Source organism: Microcaecilia unicolor, chromosome 1 (assembly GCF_901765095.1).
Source record: "Microcaecilia unicolor chromosome 1, aMicUni1.1, whole genome shotgun sequence".
NCBI lineage: Eukaryota > Metazoa > Chordata > Amphibia > Gymnophiona > Siphonopidae > Microcaecilia > Microcaecilia unicolor.
The window spans coordinates 366,686,916-366,709,100 of record NC_044031.1 but is presented as its reverse complement, the minus strand read 5'-3'; the positions used below and the strand labels follow the sequence as shown (position 1 = coordinate 366,709,100).

Here is a 22,185-nt window from a genome sequence, read left to right as displayed (position 1 = left end):
GGGCCTGGAGGAAAAGTGAGCACTGCTTGTGGAATGTAGCAGGGCGGAGCTGAGGCAAGCGGCGAGGGTAAGCACCGCGGTGGTGCGCTCCAGAGGTTGGCGCCCCCTGCGTTGCTTACCCCGCTTACTATGTTGGCACGGCCCTGCTGAGCATAGTGCTCATAGTGCTTGCGCACTCTTGTTCACCAAGACATACATGTCGTTAATATCGCTACGTCTTAGCCTTGGTTCCTGTGGCATTTTATTTCCAGTGAACCAGGTTTTAATTGGCAGGAGATGAATTACTGCTTCCCCTGGGATTGGTATCATGGAATGTTGCTACTATTTGGGTTTTTGCCATGTACTTGTGACCTAAATTGGCCACTGTTGGAAACAGGATGCTAGGCTAAATGGACCATTGGTCTGACCCAGTATGGCTGTTCTTATGTACGTTAATGGTCAAACATTTGATATACCGCCTTTCTCATGAAAACGGTTTATATATTATATATAGGTACTTTCTTTGTTCTTAGTGAGCTCACAGAGTTTTTGTACCTGGGGCAGTCGAGGGATAAGTGACTTGCCCAGGGTCACAAGGATTCGAAGTGGGAATTGAGCCTGGCTCCCCAGTTCTCAGCCCACTGCAGTAACCATTAGGCTACTCTTCTACTCAATATAGATTCCATCACCCAAAGTAGTACAGTTAAAAAATACTGTTAAAAGGGCCTTTTGCAATGCAGTGCCTACTTATTAATTTATTAAATGGTATATCACCTTCATCTGTGCTATGTTCGGATAGGCCTCGGTCTTCTGGTTGGGGTTCTCTGTTCGGCCGGGGGCATATGCGGGACTTCCGCAGGTTCCGCTCTGGCCGGGGGACCCAGTCCCAGAGGTCTAGGTTTTTCCAAAGGAACCAGTCCTTTCGAGGCTCCCATAGAGAGGGTCGTGATTCCTGCGCCTCTTTCCAGTCCCCTGCCCAACCTTCCTAATGAAGGTGTGCGGGCTCCTCCTCTGGTTCCTGTGAGAGCTCGGCTGTCACAGTTTTTCCAGAGGTGGGCCCAGATTACTACTGATCAGTGGGTCTTGGAGGTTATTCGTCACGGGTGCGCCTTAGAATTCGCCAGGCCTATTATGGATGCCTTTTTGGAGTCTCCCTGCTGATTCTGCCTCAAAGCAGGAGCGGTTCAAGACACTTCGGAGGCTTTGGATCTTAAGGCTGTTGTCCAGTTCCTTCGCCAGAGCATGGGCGAGGTCGATATTCCATTTACTTTGTGATCCCGAAGAAAGAGGGATCCTTTCATCCGATCTTAGACTTCAAAGCAGTCAGTCGGGCCCTCAATGTCTCTAGTTTTTGGATGGAGACTCTCTGGTCTGTAATAGTCGCAGTAAAGTCGGGAGAGTTCCTTACAGCTTTGGATTTTACAGAGGTTTATCTACACATTCCGATCTGGGTCACCCACCAGAGATTTCTGCGGTTTGTGATTCTGGGTCAGCACTTTCAGTTTCGGGCGCTGCCTTTTGGCCTGGCTATGGCTCCTCGCACATTCAACAAGATCATGGTAGTAGTAGCAGCGGCACTCAGGATGGAAGGCATTTTGGTCCATCCATACTTGGACGACTAGCTCATCAGGGCAAAGTCGTAACACGAGAGTATGCAGGACATGGATCAGGTGGTGCACTTCTTACAGTCCCTCAGCTGGGTGGTCAAATATATCCAAGAGCCGGTTGGTGCCCTTGCAGTTCCTGGAGTACTTGGGAGTCTCTTTCGATTTTTCTTCTACAGAGTAGAATTCTGAAGTTGCAGGCTCAGATCCAGAGCATTCTTCGCACACACGTGCCCTGTGCTCGGGATTATCTGCAAGTTCTAGACTCCATGACAGCGACGATAGATGTAGTCTCGTGGGCCAGAGCTCATACAAGACCTCTCCAATCTTCTCTTCTCTTATGTTGGTCTCCTCAAACGGACTTCCTTCTGGTGCGGTTGCCGTTTTGTTCTCAGGAGCGCAGCAGTCTCCGTTGGTGGCTACAGACGGGCAATCTCAACAAAGGAATGCCGCTGGACCCCACCCCAAATGGTTAGTGGTCACGATAGATGCTAATCTCAAGGGCTGGGGAGCCCACTGTTGGGGGAAGTTTGCTCAGGGCCTCTGGTCCCTTGTGGAGTCCTCCCGGTCGATCAATTTGTTGGAGACCAGGGTGATTCGCCTGGCTCTGGAAGAGTTTCTCTCCCTGTTGGTTGGCGGGGTGGTTCGAGTCCTGTTGGTCAATGCCACCTCGGTAGCTCATGTCAATTGACAGGGAGGAACGAGAAGTCGCCTATTGCAACTCGAGACTACGAAGCTCATGGCCTGGGCAGAGCGTCACCTGACTGCCATTTCAGCCTCCCATGTGGCAGGAGTAGAGAATGTCCAGGCGGATTTTCTAAATCGTCACACCCTTGATCCGGGAGAATGGTCTCATAGTCCGCGGGTGTTTCGAATGATCGTAGCCCAATGAGGAATCCCCCTGATGGATCTGTTTGCCTCCGGCCTCAACGCAAAGGATCCCACTTTTCAGCCGTCGAAGAGATTCGAAGGCGGAAGGGATAGATGCCCTACTTTTGCAGTGCCTCCCGGTCTCGTCCTCCATAGCCTCTTTTGGGGTGGCTTCTTTAAAGGATCAAAGCGCACAGAGGACCGTTGATTCTTGTTGCTCCGGATTGGTCTCGTCGGCCATGGTACGTGGATCTTCAGCGTCTTATGTCCGCTTCTCATCATCTCCCAGTTCTGAGCGACCTTCAGGTTCAAGGCCCCGTTCCTCATCTGGATCCGGCTTGATTTTGTCTTAAGGCCTGGCTCTTGAACGGGCCCGTTTAAGAAAAAGGGGTTACTCATCTTTTGTGATTGCTACCATGTTATGGTCTCGTTAGCAGTCTACATCTCTGAATTATGTGCGAACTTGGCGGATTTTTGAGGAGTGGTGTGCAGACCGTAGTAGTTCCCCGCTCCGGGCCTTCTTGGTGGAGATCTTGGATTTTCTACAGCTTGGTTTTGAGAAAGGACTGGCTCTTGCTTCCCTTAAAGTGCAGGTGGTGGCGCTGTCCCGCTTCCGAGGTTGTGTACATGGTAAGTCGCTGGCCAGTCATCCAGACGTGTCGCGTTTCTTGAAGGGGGTCAGTCTTCTCCTTCCGCCAGTTCGAGCAGTCTTTCCTGCTTGCGATCTCAACTTGGTGCAGTCTATTGTGACAGGACCTCCCTTTGAGCCGTTGTCTTCTTGTTTCCTTAAGGATTTAACTCTCAAGGCGGTGTTTTTGGTGGCCATTGCTTCAGCTCTGTGTGTCTCAGAGCTACAAGCTCTTTCCTGCAGGTCTCCCTTTTTGGAGTTTTCCAAGGAATGCGTGGTGTTGCATCCGGTTCCTTCGTTCCTACCCAAAGTGGTCTTCCAGTTTCATCTTCCCCAATTGGTCATCTTGCCAGGCCTGGGGTCCTCCTCAGGTTTGGAGGCACAGAAGAAATTATGCACTTTGGACATTAAGAGAGTCCTTAAGTACTACCTTAGGGTTACTAAAGACTTCCGGCGCATGGATCACCTGTTTGTGCTCCTGGGTGGTCCACGTAAGGGCTTGGCGACTTCTAAACCCACTCTTTCTAAGTGGCTCAAGGAGATGATATCTTCCACCTATCTCCTTGCCGGGAGATCGGTTCCAGAAGGAGTTAAAGCCCACTCCACTAAGAGGCAAGTGGCTTCATGGGCAGAGCGGTTTTTGGTGCCGCCTGCGGACATTTGTCTAAGGCAGCAGCTTGGGCCTCCTTGCATTCTTTTTCCAAGCACTACAGGCTGGATGTGTAGCATCGGCAGGAAGCGGTTTTTGCTACACATGTCCTAATGGCAGGCTTGCTAGGGTCCCTCCCTTAAGGGTGGTTCTTTGTTACTTCCCGTCAGTCCAATCCTGGGCTAGTCTGGAGGGACACTAAGGAAGGAGAAATTAGACCTTACCTGCTAATTTGCTTTCCTTTAGTCATTCCGGACCGGCCCAGGTCCCTCCCGTACTCTTTCAGCGTGGTTTTTTGTATATAGCTCCAAAAAACAGTCCATGATTATGTTTCTACCACTGAGCTGCTTTGTGCGTTTCTGGTTGTAAAATGAATACATGTCTTCTTTTCTAACACAAAGGGTTTTTTGGACTCTTTGTGCAGTGACCCGCGTTGCCATACCACTTCTCCGAGGGTGTTGTGTGTGAGCTTGAGACGCAGCCTGGCGGTCTCGTCTAAAGCATATTAATCTGAGTGCTTTCGTGGCTGTTTAGATCCCAGGAGGCACAGAAGGTAATCCTATCTCTCCTTTTCTGCTTTGTTAGTCATTTACTGAATTTAGGGTCACATGGCCAGAGCTCTTATTGGCTCGCTAGAGTCTGAAGTTCTCAGTCTCCACCTGCTGGAAGTAGTGCACAACCCATCAGTCCAATCTTGGGCCGGTCTAAAGGAAAGCAAATTAGCAGGTAAGGTCTAATTTCTCCTGTAATACCAGTTTGAAACATGCGTAAGAAGATTCAGGGAGTTTCAGAGAGTCAGAGGCCAAATCAGAAAGCTTAAATAGAACTATGCGTTAATGGCTTTGCACATGACTTCTAACACAAGCTGAATGCACAATTTTTGCTCCTTATTGCAGTAAACTAATTGCATGCAGTTACTGATGTGTTAAGTGTGCGTTGTTGGGTTGGGGAGAGCACACACCTTGGCAGTACAATTTGCTGCTTGGCTGACGCATTGACAGGAAGAGAGACATTTGAAAAAAAATAAAGACTGCCTTGGGTTGCCTCCATTCCCATTCCTCACCCCTCAAAATTCCTGGGAGTGAGGAATTAGGGTATGAGGGGGACTTTTCTGGGGTGGGAAATTCAGGTCCATTAGACTACCAGGGAATTTCATAGGTGGGATGGAGGCGACCAGAGGCAGCAGTAAATGAGGCCCCAATACAACTGCTGCCAAATAAGGTAACCATCTCTGACCTGGTATTCTTGTTTCTGTGTTGTATTTATCTTAGTCTTGTGCAGCAGTTCTCTATCTCAGGGCAGAATAAATAGCCTCATTACCATCCATTTAATAGGATGTGTGCTGGTGTTGAACTTGGGGATTCATACAGGGTTAGCTGTTTTGGGATCTTGCCAGGTATTTGTAACCTGGATTGGACACTGTTGGAAACATGATGCTGGGCTTGATGGACCTTCGGTCTGTCCCAGTATGGCAATACTTATGTAGAGGCCAGTAAGCCTCGATTTGGTTATTGGAAAAGTAGTGGAAGCATTGCTGAAGGAAAGGATAGTGAATTTCCTGGAATCCAGTGAGTTACAAGATCCGAGGCAACATGGTTTTACCAAAGGTAAGTTGTGCCAACCGAATTTGAGTGAATTCCTTGACTGGGCAACCAGAGAATTGGATCAAGGACATGCGCTAGATGTAATCTACTTGGATTTCAGCAAAGCCTTTGACATGGCCCCTCATAGAAGTCTCAAATAAATTTGAAAGGCTGGAGTTAGGACCCAAAGTGTTGAATTGGGTTAGATCTGGTTGACAGGTGCAATTCACTTGGAGGAATGAGAGGTGAGTAGTGGAGTACCTCAGGGATCAGTGCTGGGGCCGATTCTGTTCAATATATTTGTGAGTGACATTGCTGAAGGATTAAAAGAGGTAAGGTTTGCAGTTTACAGATGATACCAAAATTTGTAGCAGAGTGGACACCCTGGACGAAGTGGAAAACATGAAAAAGCGGTCTGCAAAAGTTAAAAGAATGGTCTGTTTGGCAGTTAAAATTTAATGCAAAAGATGGCAGCACGTTGAGGTTCGCTGGCTGAGCTTGTCTGAAATTTGTTAAACAAATTTCCTCTCTTTCTTTGCTATGCCCCATACAAAACGAAAAGGGATAGTTAAAGCAGCTGCCTCGACTGCTAGGACATCTTCCCTGCACCAACAAACGATAGAGCGGTTCGCCAGGAGGCCACCTATTCTATTGATCGAGAGGGGCCCTGCTGAGATTTGGGGCTTGAAGTGTCACTCTCCCCTCCGGAGGATCATCCGCCGCCACTCCCTGCAGACCGTGTCCTTAGACAAGTCCCGCCTGACTCGGAAGTCGGTGAAGGTGGGGCCCTAGATCGAGGACCGAGTGAGACGAGTTTTAAAGGAGGCCTGGAATCTGGAAATTCTCAGGCTGAGCGTTTGTCTCAATTACAGAAACCAGTGGCGGTGACTGGAGAGCATATGGGAAGCGCTCCAGCGAGAGGATATGATGGTTCCTAGATCTGCTAAAGAAATAACGGAGCTTTTGAGTACAGTTGATAACTGTCAAGTTCTCAGGTTCAGAGCCTGCGGGGCCGGGCTCTGGAGCAAACCTGAGCCCTTGGGCTGCTGACGCGGAGCAACAGCAGCAGGCAAAACCCACCAACCAACGCTGGGCAAGCACACCGGCACCGGCAGGGCCTGCAGGCACCGCCCAGCGAGCCGGAACACACGGACTGGAATCCCCTGGAGGACACAGGACTGGAATCCCCCGGACTGGAGGACACTGGACTGGAACACCCTGGACTGGAGCACACTGGACTGGTCCGTACAGCTTCACCTGCACTTAGCCACTGCCCCCCAAGGGTTGAGCCCCTGGGTTCGAGTGGCCGGCAGGACTTACCGGATACTGGATGACATAGGGACCAGGACTAGAACAAGGTGGAAACAGCAGTACTCCTAAATCCTAAACTGACATAAGTGCTCCCAAGCCCTAACCAACAGAAGAACTCCAAACAGAAACCAGCAAAAGTGTTCCTAACAATAAACCAACAAAAGGACTTCCTAAGCCCTATAATAACAGAAGTGCTACCAATAGCACCACTAGGAAAAGCAGGGGAGCCACAGGGAAAGAGCAGGGAACCTAAACACATAAACTAGCATAGGTGCTCCTAAGCACCAAGCACAACAGCTCTACAACCCTAAACTAACTACGGTGCTCCTACGCACCAAACTACCAGCAGAGCTCCTAACACTAAAAGGGAAGACAGGGGAGCCACAAGGGAAAAAACAGGGAAGCTAAACACAGAAGTCAGAAGTGCTTCCAAAGCACCAAACACAGAAGTGCTTCCAAAGCACCAAACACAGAAGTGCTTCCAAAGCACCAAAAGGGAAAGCAGGGGGAGCTACAAGGGAAAAGCAGGGAAACTAAACACATAAGCCAAACGTGCTTCTAAAGCACCAAACACAGAAGTGCTTCTAAAGCACCAAAAGGGAAAGCAGGGGAGCCACAAAGGAAAAGCTGTGAAGCTAACACAGATCAAAAGTGCACACTGCACTACCACTAACCTGGCCCTAAAGCAAACGACTAAGCAAATGTTGCAAAAGCCCTGAAGGGAGGAACACCACTTCCTTATCAAGGCCCTACCTGATGATGTCACCACTATCAGACCCAGGCAGACAGCATACTGAAACAGAGCTAGAGCTAACTCAGGCTTAACCCCCACAGCTGCAGTATAGCAGAGCAATTAGAGCCACGCTGGAAGCAACCAGCACACAGAGGCAGCTAGCTCAGGTAACACACACAGCTGCAGTATAGTAAGGCAATTAGACTCATGCTGGGAGCAGCCAGCCCACAGACACAAAGCCAGCTCTAACAACACAGAAAGAAGAAACAGAAGCCAGCACAGAAGCTGACCACCAGAATAAGGTAAGTCTGGGAGAGGTCACAGCCACAATCGTAACAATAACCTTACCATTTCCTTTAACACTACTAAACAGGAAACAACTGAACAATTAAATGCCCTTAAACAAGATGTTTCTCAATTTCAAGGACTTTCATCTGTGGTAATAAAAGATAATTCTTCAACTCAACGTAGGCTTGAACAGCTAGAGAATTATAATCGAACTTGTGGTTTTTGAATTTTCCTAAAGCAATGGGGATGCCTTTAAGACATATCTCCAAGAAGTATTAAACTTTACCCAAGAAACTACAGTGGGGGAAATAAGTATTTGATCCCTTGCTGATTTTGTAAGTTTGCCCACTGACAAAGACATGAGCAGCCCATAATTGAAGGGTAGGTTATTGGTAACAGTGAGAGATAGCACATCACAAATTAAATCCGGAAAATCACATTGTGGAAAGTATATGAATTTATTTGCATCTGCAGAGGGAAATAAGTATTTGATCCCCCACCAACCAGTAAGAGATCTGGCCCTACAGACCAGGTAGATGCTCCCAATCACTCGTTACCTGCATGACAGACAGCTGTCGGCAATGGTCACCTGCATGAAAGACACCTGTCCACAGACTCAGTGAATCAGTCAGACTCTAACCTCTACAAAATGGCCAAGAGCAAGGAGCTGTCTAGGATGTCAGGGACAAGATCATACACCTGCACAAGGCGGAATGGGTACAAAACCATCAGTAAGACGCTGGGCGAGAAGAGACAACTGTTGGTGCCATAGTAAGAAAATGGAAGAAGTACAAATGGACTGTCAATCGACAAAGATCTGGGGCTCCACGGCAAATCTACCTCGTGGGGTATTCCTTGATCATGAGGAAGGTTAGAAATCAGCCTACAACTACAAGGGGGGAACTTGTCAATGATCTCAAGGCAGCTGGGACCCACTGTCACCACGAAACCATTGGTAACACATTACGACATAACGGATTGCAATCCTGCAGTGCCCGCAAGGTCCCCCTGCTCCGGAAGGCACATGTGACGGCCCGTCTGAAGTTTGCCAGTGAACACCTGGATGATGCCGAGAGTGATTGGGAGAAGGGTGCTGTGTCAGATGAGACAAAAATTGAGCTCTTTGGCATGAACTCAACTCGCCGTGTTTGGAGGAAGAGGAAATGCTGCCTATGACCCAAAGAACACCGTCCCCACTGTCAAGCATGGAGGTGGAAATGTTAAGTTTTTGGGGGTGTTTCTCTGCTAAGGGCACAGGACTACTTCACCGCATCAATGGGAGACTGGATGGGGCCATGTACCGTACAATTCTGAGTGGACAACCTCCTTCCCTCCGCCAGGGCCTTAAAAATGGGTCGTGGCTGGGTCTTCCAGCACGACAATGACCCACAAACATACAGCAAGGCAACAAGGAGTGGCTCAGGAAGAAGCACATTAGGGTCATGAGTGTGCCTAGCCAGTCACCAGACCTTAATCCCATTGAAAACTTATGGAGGGAGCTGAAGATGCGAGTTGCCAAGCGACAGCCCAGAACTCTTAATGATTTAGAGATGATCTGCAAAGAGGAGTGGACCAAAATTCCTCCTGACATGTGTGCAAACATCATCATCAACTACAGAAGACGTCTGACCGCTGTGCTTGCCAACAAGGGTTTTTGCCACCAAGTATTAGGTCTTGTTTGCCAGAGGGATTAAATACTATTTTCCCTCTGCAGAATGCAAATAAATTCATATACTTTCCACAATGTGATTTTCCGGATTTAATTTGTGATGTGCTATCTCTCACTGTTACCAATAACCTACCCTTCATTATGGGCTGCTCATTGTCTTTGTCAGTGGGCAAACTTACAAAATCAGCAAGGGATCAAATACTTATTTCCCCCACTGTATATCTCCTTTAAATAAAATATATTATATACAAACAAAAAAAAAGTGTGGAAAATCCCCTGGAAGCTGTACCTCGTGAAATAGAGAAGAATTAATATCTCTGAAATATTAGAAACAACCTTTGAATGCTGACTCGGAAAGGTCAACGCTTATTGTTTCATTTATATTCCAACAAGACTTAGAAGCAGTTTATAAAACGAATTCTACTTTAAGAAATTACAATCTTTGTTTCGAGGGAAAAAAGTGTGGATGTATCCGGACATTTACTAAACAGGACACAAGAAAGGAGAAAATTATTTTTTCAATGAGAACTGAAACATTAGCTTTGGGGGTATCTTTTTACTTAATTACCCATGCAAGTGTGTTATCAAATATTTAGGTTTAAAATATATCTTCTATCAACCGGAACAGCTGAAAGCTTTTATAAATTGGAAAAGTATATGTAAACCGTCAATATCCAATTAGATGATTATAATTAGTTATTGGGATAGGATACGTGCTATTGCATTTCTTATTTAGATATTACTTCTCTTCAGTATATATTTCTTTAAAGACTACCCCTTTCAATTTCTGTGGTCTAAAGAAGAGTAACCTTTACCACAATAACTTAGTTCTAAATTATTTACCTATCGGTATACTTGTCAAGTGTAATAACTTGTTAAATAAAGGAATTTCATAACTAAAAAATAAATTAAATAATGCAAAACAAGGCAAGTGGTGCATTTAAGGAAGTAGAAATCCAAGGGAGCTGTATATCCTAGGAGGTGAGAGGCTGCTTATGCACAGACAGGGGAGAGAGGGACCTTGGGGTGATGATGTTTGAGGACCTAAAGTGAAAAACCAGTGTGACAACAGCTGTGGCAATCGCCAGAGGATGCTACTACTACTTATACATTTCTAGAGCGCTACTAGGGTTACGCAGCGCTGTACAATTTTAACAACGAGAGACAGTCCATGCTCAAAGAGCTTACCATAATATAGACAAAGTGACACGGTCGGTCCCGCTAGGGGCAGTATGGATTCACTGAACGGTAAAGGGTTAGGTGCCCCGTAACGCAGCATTGAGAGAGGTGGGCTTTAAGCAAAGACTGAAGACGGAGGGAGGGGGCTTGGCGGTAAGGGTTAAGGAAGGTTGTTTCCAAGCATAGGGTGAGGCGAGGCAGAATGAGCGGAGCCTGGAGTTGGCGGTGGTGGAGAAGGGTACTGAGAGGAGGGATTTATCCTGTGAACGGAGGTTAGGGCGGGAACGTAAGGGGAGATGAGGGTAGAGAGGTAGTGAGGGGCAGCAGACTGAGTGCATTTGTAGGTAAGAAGGAGAAGCTAAATTGCATCGAGAGAGGATTAACCAGCAGAAGAAAGGAGGTGTTGATACCCCTGTACAAGTTGTTGGTGAGGCCCCACCTGGAGTATTATGTTCAGTTTTGAAGGCTGTATCTTGCTGAGAATCTAAAATGCTAGAAGCAGTCCAGAGGAAGGTGACAAAAATGACATGGGGTCTGTGCCATAAGACATATGGGAAGAGACTGGAAGACTTGAATGTTTATAGCCTAGAGGGACGGGAGAGATATGATACAGACATTTAAATACTTCAAAGGTATTAATGTAGAAACAAATCTCTTCCAGAGAAGGGGAAAGTGTAACACTAGAGGTCATGAACTGAGGTTGCAGAGTGGTAGACTTAGGAGTAATGTCAGGAAATTATTTTTCACCAAGAGGGTGGTCGATGCCTGGAATGCCCTCCCGAGGGAGGTAGTAGAGACAAAAACAGTGATGGAATTCAAAAAAGCATGGGAGGAACCCTATTTAGAAAATAGATAATAGAAAACAAAAATAAATTAAAAAAAAAAACCTTAAATGGCTGCAGGGAGTGGATTTGTGAGCGACATTCGACTGTGAAGAACTAAGAACATAAGAGTAGCTATACTGGGTCTGACCAATGGTCCATCTATCCCAGTGTCCTGTTTCCAACACCTGGTAGAAACCCAAATCGTGCAACATTCCATGCTACAAATTCCAGGGCAAGCAATTGCTTCCCCACGTCTCAATAGCAGATTATAGACTTTTCCTCTAGGAACTTTTCCATACATTTTTTAAACCCAGATATGCTAATCTCTGTTACCACATCCTCCTGCAAAGAGGACCTTAACTATTCATTCTGTGAAAAAATATTTCCTCCTATTTTGTTTTAAAAGTATTTCCATGTAACTTCCTTGAGTGTCCCTAATCTAATAAATCGATTTACTTCTACTCGTTGTACACCACTCAGGATTTTGTAGACCTCAATCATATCTCCCCTCGTCCATCTCTTTTCCAAGCTGAAGAGCCCTAACCTCTTTAGCCTTTCCTCATACGAGAGGAGTTCCATCCCCTTTATCATTCTGTTCGCTCTTCTTTGAACCTTTTCTAATTCTGCTATATCTTTTTTGAGATACAGCAACCAGAACTGAACGCAATGCTCAAGGTCTTATTCACCATCCCTCTCCTAATAATTCCTAGCATCCTGTTTTCCTTTTTTGGCAACCACTGCACACTGAACAGAAGATTTCAACTTATTATCTTTAAGGACAGACACCTAGATCTTTTTCTTGAGTGCTGACCCCCAAGTTGGACCCTAACATCAGGTAACTATGATTCGGATTATACTTTCCAATGAGCATCGCCTTGCATTTGTCCACATTGGGCAAATGGCAGATGAAATTTAATCTGCAATATTTCACAGTCCTCGTGTGTTTTAACAGCGTTGAATAGTTTTGTCATCTGCAAATTTAATTGCCTCGCTTTTCGTTCCATTTCCGTATCATTTATAAATATGTTAAATAGCACTAGTCTCAGTACTGATCCCTGCAGCTCTCCACTGTTCACCCTTCTCCATTGAGAGAAATGGACCATTAACCCTACCCTCTGTTTTCTGTCCAGTAACCAATTCCTAAACCACACCCAGAACCTTGCCTCCTATTCCTGCACCTTTTTTAATTTTTCTCACGAGTCTCTTATGAGGAACTTTATCAAAAGCTTTCTGAAAATCTAGATACACTACATCAACTGGCTCACTTTTATCCACGTTTATTCTTGCCTTCAAGGAAATGAATCAGATTGGTGAGGCAAGACTTCTGGCTTAACCCATGCTGACTCTGTCCCATTAAACCGTGTTTGTCTATGTGTTCCGTAATTTTATTCTTTCTAATAGTTTCCACTTTTTGCCCGGCACTGACGTCAGGCTTACTGGTCTGTAATTTCCCAGATCGTCCCTGGAACCCTTTTTAAAAAATCAGTGTCATTTTGGCCACCCTCCAATCTTCAGATACTACCGATGATTTTAACGACAGGTTACATATTACTAACAGCAGATCAGGAATTTCATGCTTGAGTTCTTTGAATACCCTTGGATGTATGCCATCCAGTCCATGTGATTTACTATTTAATTTGTTAATGTGGCTCAGTACATCTTCCAGGTTCACTGAGATTTCTTTCAGTTCCTCTGCATCATCACCCTTGAAAACCATTTCTGGTACAGGCAGATTTACATCCTCTTTTGTAAAGACTGAAGCAAAGAATTCATTCAGTTTCTCCACTATGGCCTTGTCCTCCCTGAGTGCCCTTTTGCTGCTTTGTGATCTAACTATCCCACGAATTCCATCACAGACTTTCTGCTTCTGATGTACCTGAAAAAGTTGTTACTGTGAGTTTTAGCCTCTGTGGCAAGTTTCTCTTTGTCTTCTTTTAGCCTCCTTTATTAATGCTTTGCATCTGACTTGCCATTGCTTATGCAAATGCCAGGCGGACTTTGTAGGTCTGTCTCTCTATATGTCAATCCAGTTAAGAATAGGCTGGAAAGGGCTTCAATAGCATCTTCAGTAGCTGGAACAGAGGACAGTGCTGGGCAGACTTTTACAGCCTGGGTCCCACAAATGACAAGATGGACTTGGGTAGGCTGGATTGAGCATTCAATGCAACTCCAGTCGGAATATAAGGGCAGAGCTAGGCAGACGTATGTTTCCCAGAAATGCCAAAGACTCGTGATATATAATATCACATTCATTGTTGATTTAATCATGAATTGATAATGAGTGTGAGTGTTGGGCAGACTGGATTGTTCATATCTTTGCCATCATTTACTACGTTACTGTGTTTATAAGCTTTCTCTTTTAGAAAAAAAAGACTATTCCAGATCTAGAATTTAATTTGTCATCTATTAGATGAGTCTGTTCTAGACAGGGTCCCCTAATGATCATCTTTTCTTTTTTTTATCATCCACCTGGAGCCAGTCTAAAGTACAGGAATTTTTTTTATTAAACTATTCTTTTTTTATGCACTAAATTCACTAGAATTTTATTGTTGGCGATCTTAATTTTCATAAAGATTGTGTTAGACAGAGATGTTATATCTAGAGTTCAGCCAACCCATTCTAAGGGTCATTGTTTAGATTTAATTGGATATTTGTCTCAGGGTCTAGTTACTTCTGTCAATTGGTTATTCAATACCTTGGTCTGACTCATGTCAAAGTATGTTTCATTTTTAATGTTTCTTTATCTAAATCTTGGAGATCTAAATGTACTAAACCATTTTGACAAGGGGTCAGGTTCATTTTCTGTTTTCTGGTCCTCTTGTTGAAAGTCATTTAGATTTTCAGAAGATTGACCCTTCATGTATGTTTTTCTAACGTGCATTTGACTGTTAGTAGCTCTTTAGATGAGCTAGCGCCATGAAAGAAAAGAATGTTAGTCTGAGAAAATCTGCTCCATGCTAAATGGTTTATTAGAATTGAAAAGAAATGCGGGCCTGGTGTAAGACTGTTAAGCTGAAGTAAAAGATTTAGCAACAATATTCTCTGTACAAATCAGAATTACTAAAGATTACATGATCTTATTGTGCTACTTAGAGAACTTCTCCATTATACTCGAAAAAAGGGTTTTTCATCTGGTTTGTGATCTGTCATCGGCTTTTCCTCCTCCTGGTGATGGGATGCAACTAGAGTAACTCTTGGCTCAGGTGTTTGCTGATTGTTTTTTAACTAAGATTGTGAAAATTAGAATAGATTTTGTCTATTGATAGTAATGTCATGTCTCAAGTTTCCATGGTGGTTAATATTTATTTGATGATATTCCTGCAGACAGGTCATGGTCCAATTTTGAGGATGTTTCTTTTTCTGTGATGAAGTCACATTTGAGAAAAGTACCACATCTTCATCTGTACTTTATTACTGTCCCTCATATTTTCTCAGGGAGCCACCTGTTCAGATTATTTATTGGTTCACTTTGCTCAGTAGTCTTCTGGGAGCTGGTATTTACCCACAAACTATGGGTCATATTTTGCTAACTCTGATTCCAAAGGCAGTAGGGCTGGATCTTTCTATTCCATTTAGCTTTAGACCCATAGCAAGCATACCAGTCTTTTAAATACTAATGGAATTGCTTGTGGGGATACACCTCTCTAACCATAGTACAGAATCTCTGATCCTTGTGCTTTTATCTATGATTCAGAAGGCTTTAGTGCTGGTAAACAGATACATTTACAGTTAGACATATCTGGAGCTTTTGATTCTGTTGATCATTTAAAACTTCTTCAGAAACTCAGTGAATTGGAACTTAGTGGTCCTGTATTTAGTTGGTTTAGGGGATTCTTAGTTAACCAGAGTTACTGTGTCTTAAAGAATGGTGCTCATTCAAATACCTGGAGTCCTTTTTGTGGTGTCCCTCAGGGGTCTCCTTTCTGTCCCCTTTATTATTTAATTTATTTGTCAAATTTAGCAGATGTCTCTCTACCAGCTGACACATTACTTTGTTCTTATTATAACGATATTTTTGTTGGTTCCTGTTTGTACTGATCAAACCTGCACTTTTTAGATTATTAAGGCATGGGCTGATGTTCATTTTCTCAAATTGAATGAGGACAAAACAAATATGCTTTGGTTTAGTAACATCCTGACTGATATTCCTTAGTTTCTTTCTCTGATAGTACAATAATATGATCGGATTTGATATTAGCTTTGAAGTAAGTATACATAAGAAATCAAATACATTAGCGTTTAACTTTAAAAAAGGAGACTATGATAAAATGAAAAGAACGGTGGAAAAAAAAAAAAACTTACAGGAGCGGCTGCAAGGGTCAAAAATTTACATCAGGCGTGAATGCTGTTCAAAAACACCATCCTGGAAGCCCAGGCCAAATATATTCTGCATATTAAAAAAGGAGGACAGAAGACCAAATGACAGCTGGCGTGGTTAAAAAGTGAGGTGAAGGAAGCTATTAGAGCTAAAAGAAAATCCTTCAGAAAATGGAAGAAGGAACTGACTGAAAATAATAAGAAACAGCATAAGGAATGTCAAGTCGAATGCAAAGCGTTGATAAGAAAGGCTAAGAGGGACTTCAAGAAAAAGATTGCATTGGAGGCAAAAACACATAGTAACTTTTTAGGTATATTAAAAGCAGGAAGCCGGCAAAAGAATCGGTTGGACCGCTAGATGACCAAGGAGTAAAAGGGGCAATTAGGGAAGACAAAGCCATAGCGGAGAGATTAAATGAATTCTTTGCTTCGGTCTTCACCGAGGAAGATTTGGGTGGGATACCGGTGCCAGAAATGGTATTTGAAGCTGACGAGTCGGAGAAGCAATGAATTCTTTGTAAACCTGGAGGATGTAATGGGGCAGTTCTACAAATTGAAGAGTAGCAAATCTCCTGGACCGGATGGTTTTCATCCCAGAGTACTGATAGAACTGAAAAATGAGCTTGTGGAGCTATTGTTAGTAATATGTAATTTATACTTAAAATCAAGCGTGGTACCGGAAGATTGGAGGGTGGCCAATGTAATGCCGATTTTTTTTTTAAAGGTTCCAGAGGAGATCCAGGAAATTATAGACCGGTGAGTCTGACGTCGGTGCCGGGCAAAATGGTAGAGACTATACGGAGATGTTATAGTATCTACAACATATCGTCAAGGTCTTTATCAAGACCATCTGATATTACGTCCATTCTTTCAAGCTTCAAGGATCATTTAAGACTCCTGAGGCACGCCTGTGGCTGAAACACAGTACTGTGTCGAGTCTGTGAAATAAAGCTGTTCTTTTACCACCATAGTCCCGTTTCCCTGGAGTCATTGGTCCACTTCCTATCTTATGGACTTCTCTTCCATGCCAGGATTGTTCGGGTAAACCGTGGTCGCTTGACCACAGGGCCGCTGGTTTCTTCACTGTTTGTGACAGAGGCAGGAGTTTGAGACATGGTATCCTGATTTCCTTACTGTTTTGATATTGATCATAATGAAAGAGAGGCTGCTGCACAGTATCCCTTATGGGAGAGCTCTGGCGTTCTCTGTATCTCCATCTGCTGGTAGAGGGATATAACGCACTTGTCTCTAGATTGATCAGTTGGAACTAATGGAAAGAAAATTATCAGGTAAGGACTAATTTTAACTTCTCTCATTCGTTTCCTTGCCATCCCCTCCTGGCCTCTCCCACATGGTTTCATACATGGTTTCGCCATCCTTCTAGCCCAGCAGCTGCGCCCTCTCTCTCTCCTCTCATGGCCTGACATCTCCCTGTCGTTTCTGTCTTCCCTCCTGCTCGCTCTCCCATTTTTCTATCATTTCTTCCTCTTCCCTCATTTCCACTGTCTGGCATCTCTTCATCACTCCTTTCTGCTCTTGGATCCAACATTGCTCTCGCTCTCTCTCTCTCTCTCTCTCCCCCCCCCCCCCCCCCCCCCCCCCCAGTGCAGCATTTTCTCCCTTCTACCTGTCCACTACCTTGTCCAGCATTTCTGCCTATCTCCTCCTCCCCTCCACCCTTATGTCAAACGTTTCTCGCCCTCCATGCAACCTCTTACCCTCCCCTCCACCCCTTTTCCAATATTTCTCTCTCTCATACCTCGCGCCCTCCATGCAGCCTTTCACCCTTCCCTCCATCAATTCTCCCCTCCCTATCCCATGTCCAACAATTCTCCCTCTCACAGTCCATGTAGCATCTTTCCCTCACCTCTCACCCTTTTGTCCAACATTTCTCCTTCTCTCACCTTTCTGTCCACTGTTTCGCTCTCTCTCTCCCCTCCACACGTATGTCCTACTATTCTCCCCATCCTCAGTCCAACAATTCTCTATCTCCCACCTCCCCCGGTGCAACATCTCTTTTCCTACCCCATCTCACAAGGCGCCTATGAACGGGTTCCTGGCAGCAAAGAGGGAAGCAGGCTGGACTCCTGCAGTCTTGCATCTCCCTCCCTTAATCATCACTCTTGCTTGAACAGGTCAGCGGCAGCGATTCACACATGCTGCCTGCTGCTAATCTGGGAGCCTCCTTTCTGCCGCATATCGCCAGCGCCTAGTCAGAAACAAGAAATTGCAACAGAGGGAGGCGGTGGCACGCTAGAAAGGAGGATTCCAGCTTAGCGGCAGGCAGTGAGTGGGAATTAATGCCACTGGGGAACCTGTTCATGCAGGAGCAATGCTTAAGGGGGGGAGATGCAGGACCGCAAGAGCCCAGCCTGATACCCTCCACGCCAGCAATGTTAAAGGTTAACCACTTTTAGGTGGGCCTAAGCCGGGCCACCTGTGTCTATGCCCCTGTGGCAGAGCTGTCCCTTTGTCTTTCCCAGCGCAGTAGTTGTGCTTGGGTACTTTCCACTTGTTCAGAATGGTGCAGCCAGATGACAAGGAAGATGAAATTGTCTCACCTGACAATTTCCTTTAGTCGCCTGCACCATTCTGAAACCTGCCCATGGAAAACAAAGGCCCAAGACTCGCAGGGTGCTGTGCTCTTTCCTTTACAATTGAAACAAATTTAAGAATACAAGGCTATTTTTGTTTGTGCACAGTAGAGAGTTCCGTGCTGTGGTGGTCTGCTTGCACAATAATTGCAGCTGAAATGATTGATGGTGTATGGGTGTGCGTTACAAAGGGACGTTTGCTAATTTAGCAGAGGGATACTGGAATTTCCCACTGAGCACCAGCAAGTTATACCGGTGAGTTCACTGGAAGAGATCAGTTCTCTACCTCCATCAGTGCAAAGTGATGCATGTGGGTAAGAGGAACCCGAATTACAGCTATGTCATGCAAGGTTCCGCGTTAGGAGTCACGGACCTAGAAAGGGCTCTGGGAGTCATCGTGGATAAGACGTTAAAAACTTCTGCTCAGTGTGCTGCGGCGGCTAAGAAAGCGCACAGAATGTTGAGTATTATTAGGAAAGGGATGGAAAACAAACACGAGGATGTTATTATGCCGTTGTATCACTCCATGGTGCGACCGCACCTCGAGTATTGTGTCCAATTCTGGTCGCCGCATCTCAAAAAAGGTATAAAGGAATTAGAGAAGGTGCAGAGAAGGGCGACGAAAATGATAAAGGGAATGGAACGACTTCCCTATGAGGAAAGGCTGAGAAGGTTAGGGCTCTTCAGCTTGGAGAAAAGGCGGCTGAGGGGTGATATGATAGAAGTCTACAAGATATTGAGCGGATTATTGCGGACAGATGTGAACCATTTGTTTACACTTTCAAACAACAACAAACCAGGGGACACAAGACGAAGCTAGAATATGGTAATATGGTAGATTTAAAACAAATAGGAGAAAGTTTTTCTTTACTCAGCATGTAGTTAGACTCTGGAACTCGTTGCCGGAGAATGTAGTGACAGCAGCTGGCCTTACGGAATTTAAAGGGGGTTTGGACACATTCCTGAGGGAGAAGTCCATTGAACATTATTTTTTTTTTAATTTGGGGGGGGGGGGGGGGTCAGGTTCTTGAAGCCTGGATTGGCTGCTGTCAGAGAGAGGATGCTGGGCTTGATGGACCCTTGGTCTTTTCCCAGTATGGCAGTGCTTATGTACTTATGTACTTATCAACTGGTAGGAGGAGATAGCACCCATTTTGTTCAGAATGGTGCAACCGACTAAAGGAAAGGAAATTGTCAGATAAGACATCATTTCTCTATTTTATAGTCAGTACAGTATGGATTATAACAGGAACAAAATAAGTACATTTGCATTTTCATACCTCCACACCCTTACGCCACCAAAAAAAAAAAAAACCCTAATAAGACAAACATAATATTCACAGCTCCCTAAAATATGTTGTTCAAAAAAATGTTAAGGACAAGTATTCCTGGACATAATTAGAACCACTGCTGACAATGAACAAGCCCAAGTTTTTGCTAATCTATACAGCTCCCTAAAATAGGTTGTTAAAAAATGTTTACAGACTATGTATAGTGGGAGGAGGAAGGGTGAAAATGTTAAGTTTGATGACTGTACACAGTGCACAGTGTTGTATATCTGTTGTGTTATTTTCTTAAGTGTTGCAATACTGTACTGTAGCCAATATGATGAGGTGGATTTCTATTTCTTGATGTGTCTTCAAATAAAAACCGTTGAAACATAAAAAATGTTAAGGACAGTAGTCCTGGACATTTTGGCCAGTGATAATTCCTCATAATTAGAACCACTACTGACAGTGAATAAGCCCAAGTTTTTGTTAAACCTATGCACGTAAATCGGTCCAATGCAGTTCACCACCCTAAGAATCGGGGCATTTAAAATCTTATCCAGCACGACAGAGGAAGCCAATGCAGAGCGTAAACAGTGGAGTAACCTTCTCTCTTCATTATCTGTCACTTCTGCTGCAGTCAGATTTTGTACCCACTGCCATCTTTTCAGTGCCTTTTTTAGAATAACCATAAAAATTGCATAATCAGGGTGACTAAGGACGTCACCTGAAGTTTGATTTAAGGTGCCAGCATTTTTTTTTCTTCTTTTCTCTTGAAACATTATTTGATGTTACTTAGTCTGAATCCTATAGTTTGTGGAATTTATTTGGTGTGTGCTTTGTAACTAGAACAAAAATGAACCCCAGTAGGAGTGATGCTCTGAGTAACAAATGCCATATATTTATATCCATGCAATGTAAAAAGAGAGGTCAAGAAATGTTGAGGATTGGGGCAGGAGAGGCATAAAGAATGTCTGCTCTAATTAGAAAACTAAATTACATTCAAACAATAGAAGTGTAAGATTTAAAAGCAAAAATGTGTTATTCTCTCTTTAAATATGGATGTACTGTCTGTAATGACCATCAATTATATAGCTCTGCTTTCTTCCTCTGGTTGCAGGTTTTAATGTTTTAACTCAAATATTCTGTACTCTATAATGTAGCAACTGTTTTAGTGGAGAGTTTTTAATGTTTGCTTGTATTTTTCAGGAAGTGGCATTGGAAATCAGAATCCCATGATCCAGAACCAACAAGATCAGTGGGCTTTTAATTCAGAAGCTGACAATGGGAATCTAGACTACATGATGCGAAATGAACAGGGCCATAATGGTTTTGGAAATCGGAGTTTAATTCAGAATCCCATGGTGATGCAAAATCAGGGGAGAGGTTATGGTTTTGAAGATGGAAATCTGAATCGGGATCTTCTGATGCAAACTCAGCAGGAGGATTATAACTCTAGAGGTAAAAATTGGAATAAGATTCAACATTCAAAGAGTAGTATAAGTCAGAAATCTATGATGCATAACCAACGAGGCCAGTGTACTTCAGAAGAGGGCATTTGGAATCGGGACGCAATGATGCACAAACAAGTTCAGCCAGTTCAATGTATATCAGAAGACGTTTGGCATCCTGAGTTTGGAGTGCAAAAACAAATAATTCAGCGCTCTTCAGAAATTAACCGCAATCAGGAGTCAATGATGCTAAATAGACAAGCGCAGCAGATAAACCAACGATCTCTGAGAGCTCTGAATACTTTGCCTTATCCCATGCCAACTACTGGATCTTCTCTAGGTTTGCCCAGTTGGGATAACTCATATAACCAGCCAGATTTTCCATCAGCCTCAACTGGTGGCATGTCTTCATTCTCCCCTGGTGGATATTTTGAGGACTTTGATCTTAGACAGGCAGCCAGAATCCTTGATAGCAGAAGGCCTTTCACAACCATAGATGAAAACTGGAGGCAAATACAAAAACTTGCAGGAAGAAGAGGTTTACCAAATCCAAGAGTCTATCATACCGCAACAGCATCTAACTATGTGTCTGAGGATGTTCCCCCTCATTTCAGCAGTAGACTTAAGAAAAATGATACGATGCTTGCAAAAAATGCTTCTGGTATGCCCCAACACATTCACCTGGAGCCACATATGATTGCTGATCCTCTTTTTGATTTTCCTCGTGATTCATTCAGAAAGTTACCACAAGATCCCAGATTCAGTAAAATAACAGAAAGGCATTCCATGAATCTTCCTCCTGAAATTGTGAATAGAGTTAGAGGAAAAGATGCATTTACAGCAACAGCAATTCTCAACCAGCTTGCAACACATCACCCAGAATTGCAGAGTAAGTAAGAGATTAATTACAGTGTGAAATAAAGTAGAGATTTAAAATGGTATCAGCACACCATAATTCTTTAGGGGCATAGTTATTAACGTGTGCTAGATGTTTAGTGCAGGTTTTATTATGTTTACACACCTAATATGTGAAATATCTATCTTTAACACTAGGTAAAAACTGCTACCATGAGGTAAATCCCACATGGAATGCCTAATGCAAAAGTTTGTTAATGTAACAAAGGGTGTGTGGTTAAGGGGTAAGGAGTGCAGCTCTGACAATGCATGCTTGCTTGTATTATATGGGTGTATTTCTGTATCCAGTGTTGGCTTTGTGTGTGTGAGATCAGAGGAAAGGT

The 22,185-nt window shown here is 44.1% G+C and overlaps 1 protein-coding gene across 1 annotated transcript in view; it reads left to right on the top strand.

Moving 5' to 3' along the window:
• LOC115474425 overlaps positions 1-22,185 on the top strand; it is a 439,537-nt gene that overhangs the window by 392,080 nt on the left and 25,272 nt on the right. The window contains exon 13 of the mRNA XM_030209885.1: positions 20,706-21,836. Within this exon, the coding sequence (XP_030065745.1) occupies positions 20,706-21,836 (1,131 nt within the window). The remainder of the gene's footprint in view (positions 1-20,705; positions 21,837-22,185) is intronic.